This window comes from Mizuhopecten yessoensis, unplaced genomic scaffold (assembly GCF_002113885.1).
Source record: "Mizuhopecten yessoensis strain PY_sf001 unplaced genomic scaffold, ASM211388v2 scaffold8807, whole genome shotgun sequence".
NCBI classification, from domain to species: domain Eukaryota; kingdom Metazoa; phylum Mollusca; class Bivalvia; order Pectinida; family Pectinidae; genus Mizuhopecten; species Mizuhopecten yessoensis.
The window spans coordinates 921,833-932,262 of record NW_018407731.1 but is presented as its reverse complement, the minus strand read 5'-3'; the positions used below and the strand labels follow the sequence as shown (position 1 = coordinate 932,262).

Genomic DNA, 10,430 nt, shown 5'->3' with positions numbered 1-10,430 from the left:
AGTGACATTACATACCTATATAGGTTAAGTCAGTGACATTACAGACTTATGTTTAGTCAGTGACATTACAGACCTATGTTTAGTCAGTGACATTACAGACCTATATTTAGTCTGTGACATTACATACCTATGTTTAGTCCGTGAAATTACAGACCTATATTACGACAGTAACAATACAGACCTATGTTTAGTCAGCAACATTACATACCTATGTTTAGTCAGTGACATTACAGACTTATGTAAAGTCAGTAACAATACAGACGTATGTTTAGTCAGTGACATTACAGACCTATATTTAGTCAGTGACATTATAGACCTAGGTTTAGTCAGTGACATTACAGACCTATGTTCAGTCAGTGACATTACAGACCTATGTTCAGTCAGTGACATTACAGACCTATGTTTAGTCAGTGACATTACAGACTTATGTTTTTTTGTCAGTAACAATACAGACGTATGTTTAGTCAGTGACATGACCCACCTATGTTTAGTCAGTGACAATACATACCTATGTTTAGTCACTAACATTACATCACTATGTGTAGTCAGTAACATAACAAATCTATGTTTAATCAGTGACATTACAGACCTATGTTTAGTCAGAGACATTACATACCTATGTTTAGTCAGTGACATTACAGACCTATGTTTAGTCTGTGACATTACAGACCTATGTTTAGTCCGTGAAATTACAGACCTATGTTACGTCAGTAACAATACAGACCTATGTTTAGTCAGTAACATTACAGACCTATGTTTAGCCAGTGACGTTATAGACCTTTATTTAGTCAGCAACATTACTGACCCATGTTTAGTCAATGACATTACAATCTATGCTAAGTCAGTGACATTACAGACCTATGTTTAGTCAGTGACATTACAGACCTATGTTTAGTCAGTGACATTACAGACCTATGTTTAGTCAAAGACATTACATACCTGTGTTTAGTCAGTGACATTACGACCAATGTTAAGTATAAATACAGACTTATATTTCTTTAATAGCATTACATGGTACTTTATAGACGCATATAGGCAAAGACAATGCAGGCAGTTCGTCAGTGAAATTACTATTCAGTCAGCAACATTACAAATATATATTATTCAGTAACTTTACACATCTATCTTAAGGAACACTACTGATCTATATTTAGTAAGTAAATTTACTAAATCTATAGTTAGTAAGGAACATTACAGTACTATTTTAAGTAATATTACATACTTGTAATTAGTCAGGAGCATTACACACCTACATGTAAACACTTTGTGATTTTTTTGTTGTACCCAATAATCCAACAACGGGGTATTTGTATGCAATACATCTACAATGATGACATTTATAAAAAAAAAAAATATTTTACCATTTGATCTGATGCTTTACGTAGACAAGACATAGACAACAGTATAATGATGGGAGTAAGGGGAGGTAATAACGGTACACTACATAATGTATCAGCGCTAATCTGACACTGGCTACTTTGATCCACTATATACAGTACCGCCCTTAACACCTATTTGTACGATTATATTAATTAATGTCATGACCTTATTTTTGATTTGTTGACATAATAGCCATAACTAAAAAACGTAAATTGATAATGGCATATCAATGGGTAGGAACAGTGTATAATAACAACCATTAAAGTCTTGTTTTGACAGTCTGTAAGGCAAATACTGTAAAACTGGAAATCTTCGCGGTGTGGAAATATTTACGTTTTAGCGTTGAGTAAATTACCGCAAAAATATCCAGACGCTAATATCTGTTATTAGATTATTAGATGTATATTACAGATATATAGATTATTTAGATTTTAGAACCAATCTTCAACGTGAACATTTCCACATCCAAAAATTTCCAATTGTACAGTACTTGTTAAAATTATGAAAAAATGGACATGTATGGGAGGAAACTGACCATTTGAACAAAAGTAGGAACATTTACATGTATTGTTCATCACTGTCTAATACATTACATGTGTGCTAAAGTTTACCCTCTTTATCGTACTCTTACACAGTTAATTACATCAAAACACGTCCATACATTACATGTGTGCTAAAGTGTACCCTCTTTATCGTACTCTTACACAGTTAATTACATCAAAACACGTCCATACATTACATGTGTGCTAAAGTTTACACTCTTTATCGTACTCTTATACAGTTAATTACATCAAAACACGTCCATACATTACATGTGTGCTAAAGTTTACCCTCTTTATCGTACCCTTACACAGTTAATTACATCAAAACACGTCCATACGTTACGTGTGTGCTAAAGTTTACACTCTTTATCGTACTCTTATACAGTTAATTACATCAAAACACGTCCATACATTACGCTTATTATACTACCCACATAGTCGTTATCACACCTGTATACAGTAGTCGTTATCACACCTGTATACAGTAAACATAGATCACCGTACCACTGCCAAAACCTGTAACTTAGCGTTGGAAACTGGGGTTTTCCGACAGGACTATAGCTTGATAAATCTTTCTAAAAAGAAAACCGTTCCTTGCGACACTTTTATGGAAAATATAAAATATAAAAGATGAAATAAACAACATATAATCAACAACAGTGTTTTGAAGGTAAACATTAAGCGGGGCTTGACCCGGATTTGAACCCTGGACTTCAGTCATTGTAACCTACTGAGCTACCTGATCTAGGATGTGTTCTCTCCTTACTGTTTTACAGTTATATCCAAACGGAAATTAAACAATGCAGTGGGGCAGGGATCCTGAACTACATCCAAACACGTTCATACGTTACAGGTGTAAACTTATCCCTTTATCAAACCGTTATACAGTTAACCCAGTTACTTACATCCAAACACGGTCATACATCATTATAGGTGTACACTTATCCCTTTATCAAACCGTTATACAGTTAACACAATTAATCACACCAAAACACCTGTATAACCGAGTGTTAAACTACCCTCTTTATTATACCCTGTTATACAGTTAATTTTATCAAAACAATGCAATACAACACAATTAGCAGACTACCCTCTTTACCATACCTGTTTTATAGTTATTTGCAGTATGTTAGTGACAATGCGCCTTCTTACTACACTGTTAAAGGAGCAAACATCTGATCAACATGATCTACATTAGTGCTGATGATAAGCCTATTGACGTCACTACATTAACAGTACACCACCCTTTTTCACCAGTAAGTAGTACAGTAAGTATTTCAATACTGAATTAAGTACTTCAATAGTGTGATAAGTATGATAATGTGAAGAATTATTATTGTTATACTATCCTGTTCACAGTTATAATATCATAATATACACGTATATCTATGCACTCTTATTCTGAAATATTTAAATGTTTGATTTTTTTTTGCCATAACACGAAATTATGTCTACCATTTTCGATATCATCACAGTTGGTGTCAACAATTGAGATTTCAATTTTTGTTTGTTTCTGTAATTTGAATCAAATTAATATAAGAAACCGCAAATAGCTTGCATAGAAACGCATGGTTTTGACGACATACATCATAAGGACACCATAACGAATAAGGTGCAATCTAACGGCCAGTCAACTTGATGTAGTGACACTGGGTAATAGTTGCCGATTAATAAGTAGTACATAAACCTTTCATAAAATAACATATAAAAACTAAGTAGTTAGATGGCTCCTCCTTTAAGTCTGTCTACGAAACAGATGACGACGGCAATGTTGAAGGATGAACAGCTATACATATTCAGCGCTAGTCGACTTGAGCATATTTCGAACCTGAAATTAAAATCAGTACAGAGAGTTTAAGTCAATTAAGCGTGTAAACTTGTCATTGAAAAAGAATACAAAATATTTTAGAACAACTTGTACTTACAAACAGAATCTAACGAGCTTACGTAGCTGAAACTTATTTATAACGCGGATAAACCACAAATAAGACCACACATTACTGTTTTAGCCACATGGGACATTCAGGGGAAATATAATGTGCTATTCATAAAAAAACCAGCTAAGTATTATTGCGTGGTGGTTGATTATCATATCGTTACAGAAAAGGTACTATCCTAAGTTATGGAAATGCCAAAATCATATAGACTAAACAGATTTGAAGAAAGAAACAAAGGGAAAATAACAAATATCGAAAATAACCATGATAGATTAACTCATTCACCCCTGAAGACACATTTGAACTCTTCCAATTTAAAGGTTGGAATAGTTCATCATCAAATTTCAGGGGTGAATGAGTTAAATCAGGATATTTGGATATTTGGGCGGGCGGGCGGTCAAAATGGGAGACGTTTTCTTAATAAAACAACCAGGCGTATTCAGTCCACATCAATTATATACAGCAACGTTTGTCGTGGTTTTATGCCCTAGTTATATAACCATGGGTCTTTATAATTCAAGTATCTGTTGAGCTAGACCGGAAGTTGATACTACTGAAATTACTGAGGACGACGAGTCGTCTTTTACTACCAGCCTGCCAAGGAACATCCTGTCATAATTAACCCTTCATGGTCTAGTAACATAGGTAAATCAACCCTCTCTCGTTTACCATAGTTTATATATATAACGAGGAAACATAGAACGTTACCTTAAACAAATTGTTGACACTATGGAAGGTCCTAACGCGCTTGCTGTTCATTGGCTGAACCAGTGGAAAATTACTTACATATGTAACTTCGATTACAGATTGCGCCAACTATTGACCAATTTTAACTCCATCTACTTATTCTAACATACTGTCAGTGATTTTACACTGCTTTTAGAGGTGAAGGAGGCATTGAACTTCTGTTTATGGAGATTCAAAATTGAAGAGCACTTACATTTCGAATTTGAAGTTGACTCATGACATTGACTAAAATCAATGTCCCGTATCCTGTGTACTGGATGAAACAGATAAACTCCTGAAAAAACCCAAAAAACAATTAAAACAAATACTGAAACCATTAAGGTGTAGAAAAGGCACTGTCTAATTGGTTGCAAACTGACGTTACCTAAACATGTGAACATGCAGATATCTCTGATATTTACCCCATAATATCCAAAATATAGTGCAAAGCGATACCCCGTTATCTTATCCAATCAGCAGGTGGAAATTCTTGGAAACCAAAGATTCATTTCCATAAAATATTGTTGAAAACGGTGTCCACTTCATGTATGAATATCGACCTCTATTTTAGCCAATATAATGAGCATCAACCCATGGAGAAATGTATCACACTGCAATCCGATTCCTGGACTGACATTTTTTTTAGAATTATAAAGAAATGTAACCCTTAATGCCATATGTTGTGTTGTGTTGATATACAATGTACATCCAGCTCTGTAGTGAAAACAATATTCAGCATTTCACAAATTATAAAGTTTCATGAAAAACCAGCCATCTTTTCCACAGATTTGATGGGGACAAGATAATGATCGATATATCGACTGTTGTGCATGACGTCATAGAATAAGACCTTCAAATGTATTGCCCAATCAAGAATTACAATCACTTGACTATTGACACTTTAAATGGGAAGCTGAACGAGAAGTAACCAGCAAATGGACGTTTCCCTTAAGTTTCGTACTTAACAGCTGAACGTGTCACATAGTGGAGAAGTAACTAGCAAATGGACGTTTCCCTTTAGTTTCGTACTTACCAGCTGAACGTGTCACATAGTGGAGAAGTAACCAGCATATGGACGTTTGTTTGTTTGTTTGTTTGATTTTGTTTAACGTCCTATTAACAGCTAAGGTCATTTAAGGACGGCCTCCCCTGTGTGCAAGATGCATGCGTGTAGTGTATGTGTGTGTATTTTGGGAGGCTGCGATATGTTCGTGTTTGTCTCCTTGTGATAGCGCGGAACTGATGCCGACTTTATAGTGCTACCTCACTGAAACATACTGCCGAAGACACCCAACAGGACGCCCCACCCGGTCACATTATACTGACAACGGGCGAACCAGTCGTCCCACTCCTAATTTGCTGAGCGTTAAGCAGGAGTATAAACTACCATCTTTAAAGACTCTGCAGGTAGGGCGTAAGAATTGTACCTGCTGCCCCCAATTGCATGATCGTAAGAGGCGACTAAATTTGGGACCTTATCTCTTCTCTCCTTTCTAAAAAAGTTTTCTTCTTCCTAATGTCTCCCTTGACAATGCCTCACTTTTGGCTATTTGTTGAGCGTTCGCCCCTGTGAGGAAGGCTTTGGGTTCTGTCCCCTGGCCGAGACATACCAGGGCATATGGACGTTTCCCTCTAGTTTCGTTCTTAACCGCTGAACGTGTAACATACTGAAGAGGTTACCAGCAAATGTAAAAGATTTTACGTGAATACATCCAATGTTTCTAATCCGGTAATACCAAGGGTTTGCAATAGCGTAAATGTTTTTCTCTTTTTCTTTGGTTATAAAATTGCCGAAGTGTACAACTATATTTTCACCAACAGAGCTGTCTAAAAATCTCTGTAACCAACCTCTAGCATCAGATCTTTCCTATATCTTGTTAGGAATATGGCTATAGCACTGTAGCGGAACTTGACTGGGTCGATCGTCGGCGACCAGGTAACTCAACTGGTAGAGCGTCCGTCTAGAGTTTGGAGGGTCCCGGGTTCGAACCCCGGTCTGGACATGCATTTTTCCTCTCCTACTACAGCACTAACTCATAACTTGCAGTATATTATAACTACCGAACTTATCCATTTCCTTTAAGAAATTACGCTCTACCCGTTGTCCATTCATTTTGACGAATACGGTTGCAGAACTTACTCATACATTGTGAGGATAATGGCTGTTGTCCTTACACATATCTAGCGAGAGATTTGGCTGCAGAACGTACTGGTGTCTGGCGGAGGAATATGGGTAAAACACTTACCCATACCTTGTTAGGAAATTGTTTTTAATAATATTCCTCATGCCTTGTGGAATATTAAACAATATGTCTGTATCCCTGGTACCAATGTATCGTACCAATGTATCCCTGGTACCAATGCAATTTGGAGGAATATGGCTGTAATGATCAACCATAGTTTGCGGAGGAATACGCTTGTGACACTCACATGGAACGTTGCTGTAACACTTACCCATATCCTGTCCAGGAATATGGCGAGAAGGAGATACTGTAGCATTGCCTGAGCCTCTATCAGTCTCCAGGAGTACAACACAAACCACATAGTTAATGAATGGAGTGCCTCTAACTGCGTTTCCTGAAAGTTGATTAGATACAAACGTTAACAATATGGCCATGACAAATCTATCGCGAGTAAAGTATTATAACATTAGAGTCACTGTCTGACTATCACAGACACTCAACTGTTCACTTGTTTGGTCTAAATCTGTATGTGATTGAAATTAATATTACGTCGGCAGACTCATTTTATCTCCCCTCAAAAGTGTTGGGAAAAATTATAATAGCATATTACGTGTAATATTCTTCAAATTGAATTTTGATAACAGAACTGTGTTCGTTTTGATTTGCATTTCTTTACTATAACCAATGTTTATTACTCCCCTTAATTGTTCTTCATTATCAACTTTAACCATGCTTATCATCACCATACTCTCAACCACATTACACCACTGTAAACTATCGATCATCACGAATGGTATTGCCGTAATGAAATGAGTCTGATTGTAAAGGGAATTAAGATTGTATCCGGATTGAATGGAAACATGGTGAGGGTCAAAACTACCACTTCACAACTGCAACCAACAGGTTACAAACTGTGGTCAGAAACATTTGAAAAAGTCGAATTTCCAAATAATGGTTTGTAATTCTTCCTATCGCTACGTTATAATTGAATGAGAGTTGTCTCCTCTTAACCAGCTTTAAAAATTGAAAGCCGACGATAAACATCAACCAATATGGAGCCATTTGGGCAAAGGGAACCTATACGGTATCTATCTCTTCTTGTGACGTCACCGTCTACCTACCTCTTCTAGTGATGCCTCCCTCTACGGCACCTATCTCTTTTAGTGACGTCATCCTCTATTTACCTCTTTTAGTGACATCACCGTCTATCTACCTCTTCTAGTGACGGCATCGTTTACCTACCTCTTCTAGTGACGTCACCGTCCACGGTTCCTGATCTACATTTCTCTTTTAGTAACGTCACCATCTATCTACCTCTTCTAGTGACGTCACCATTTACCTACCTCTTCTAGTGACGTCACCGTCTACGGTACCTATGTTTAGTAACGTCACCGTATACCTTCCTCTTCTTGTGACGTCACCGTCTACGGTACCTCTCGCTTTTAGTTACGTCATCAACTGTTTGCCTCTTTTAGTGACGTCACCGTCTACTTACGTTTGGTAGTGACGTCATTATTTACCTACCTCTTCTAATGATGTCTCCATCTTGGTAGTAAATATTCCACCGAAAGCCTCCGTAGTTTTATCAAAAGTCATCCCTGTCAGGGCCAACATCAAACCGTAACACAACACTTTATAAAATATATGGTTCCTTGGATGTTTTTGCTGGTATACACTTGTCTTCTCACCATCCCCTGATACAGGTGCCCCGTTCACAGACGGCTTCGTGTACGGCAGGATAGCAGTAGGTTTTTGCACTTGAACTTTCCATAAATAGAAGAGAACACCAAAACAAAGCGCTATACCACTTGTCGTGTCACATATTGTGTCCACTACAAAACCTAAGTTCATCCTATCGCTACGGTAACCGTGAAGACCCTTATGACTTCTATACACTACCCCGTCATAAACGTCCAACCAAAGGCGAAGTTCGAAGATTAATACACCAAGGCGTCGCCGACGTAAGGATTCCGACGCCACGAATTTTCCCGAGAGAAAACCCAGGGCAAGATGCATGGCACTGATCATGTTAGGGGTGATGAAAGTGAAGATCTTACTGAAATGTGTGTACTCGTCAAAGTATTCTGTGGCCAGGCTGAGGATGTAATGATTAGTTGGCGCTGTCATCAGAAGTTTCGCTGACAGCGGGCGGAATGGCGAGTAAGAAGAGGTTTTCTCCTGATTAGCAAGATTTGTACTCTGTAGTGTCATGTACAGAACTACGTCCATGATGAAAAAATACGTTAGGAGGAGCAGTGACGTCATCAGGAGCAGACTCCGCTCCGTCCGACACGTCTGCAGCATGTGGTTCAGCATCTTCAACGGCGAGTCGGCTGGTATGGACACCAACAGGTGGAAGCAGACTCTCCCCAAACGTCTTCCTGGTTGCTAATTCTGCCAAATCTGCAGTGTTTTTCTGTAACACGTATATAGATAAGAAAGAATTACCAGGCAGAACGTTTCCGCATTTATTTCGTGCATAGCACAACCATTTGACATCGTCACGTGCTACTGTTCTACACAATGGGAACTCCCGTTATAATCACAAATACAACATGTCAGCTTGCTAGTCGCAATTTCAGACACAAACCATTTAAGTAGCGTGCTATCATTGGTATGGATATACACAGTAGGCTGGCTGGATTAAAGACCTAAGTATGTTTCGCAATAGGTCTTTAATCCAGCCAGCCTACTGTGTATATCTATATGCGTTACATTTTCAGACAGTGACATCGTTGCATTAAATGATAGAAGGCTTTGAATATATTTACATTAAATACAGATCTAACAATCTAAAAATTGTCGGGAAATTTTCTCACGCTTTTGTGTAGTCGGCGAGGGGAATTCGAGATGAGCTGTCGTAGGTCATATTGACATGTATCTCCTAAACGTGAACTATTTTGACCAAATTAACATTCCAATCTCTCGATCTTAGTCATACAAAGACAAGGCTCCTTTCCCTTCTTCAAAAGAAACGATTAATTGCACTAAGAGGTCAGTGTTTTTTTGTTTGTTTGTTTATGTTTAACGGCCCATCGACGGCTGTGGTCATTTTTTAACAAACAAGTGAGTAGCGAAGATAAAATCAGATAAAATGGTTCATTTTTTAAGCATTCGCATTGTATGTGTAGATAATAAAAAATAAAAAGGGGGTTAAAATAATAAAAGAGATAACGAATAGATGATATGGAATATGTGATATGCATATAACGTCAAAAAGGGTATGGTGGATTAAAAGACATCAGAGTCTATAAAATAGACCGATGTCTTTCAAATAGTTAAATAATGCCTTCGAGTCCACGGAACTGAAAAGAGTTTTCATATCCGGGACTCGAAAGTAGTCAGTGTAATCAAGTTGGACTTACAAAGCAAATAGTTATCGAGCCTAAAACAGACAAGGAAATGACAGTAGTTTTATCTGAATAAAGCATACATATATGTACCGAAATAAGGGATGTTTTACAGACACCAGAGCGCGACAGGGCTTTGGGTTAGGATGGTAACAGGCACCATATCCTTAACGACTCTACATGCACAGATATTAGCCTCGTCTGTCAATACACCATACTTATACTCTACATGTACAAGTATTATCCTCGTCTGTCAATACACCATACTTATACTCTACATGTACAAGTATTATCCTCGTCTGTCAATACACC

At 37.6% G+C, this 10,430-nt stretch overlaps 1 protein-coding gene across 4 annotated transcripts in view; it reads right to left on the bottom strand.

Annotated features, from left to right (window-relative positions):
• Positions 1–244: 244 nt before the first annotated feature.
• LOC110456553 (ceramide phosphoethanolamine synthase-like) overlaps positions 245–10,430 on the bottom strand; it is a 20,908-nt gene continuing 10,722 nt past the window's right edge. For all 4 annotated transcript variants that reach the window (XM_021507356.1, XM_021507359.1, XM_021507357.1 and 1 more), the window contains exons 2-5: positions 8,293–9,184; positions 7,040–7,162; positions 4,800–4,880; positions 245–3,750 (exon numbers count right to left, since the gene is read on the bottom strand). In XM_021507356.1, the coding sequence (XP_021363031.1) occupies positions 3,709–3,750; positions 4,800–4,880; positions 7,040–7,162; positions 8,293–9,084 (1,038 nt within the window). In that variant the 5' untranslated portion in view covers positions 9,085–9,184 and the 3' untranslated portion in view covers positions 245–3,708. The remainder of the gene's footprint in view (positions 3,751–4,799; positions 4,881–7,039; positions 7,163–8,292; positions 9,185–10,430) is intronic.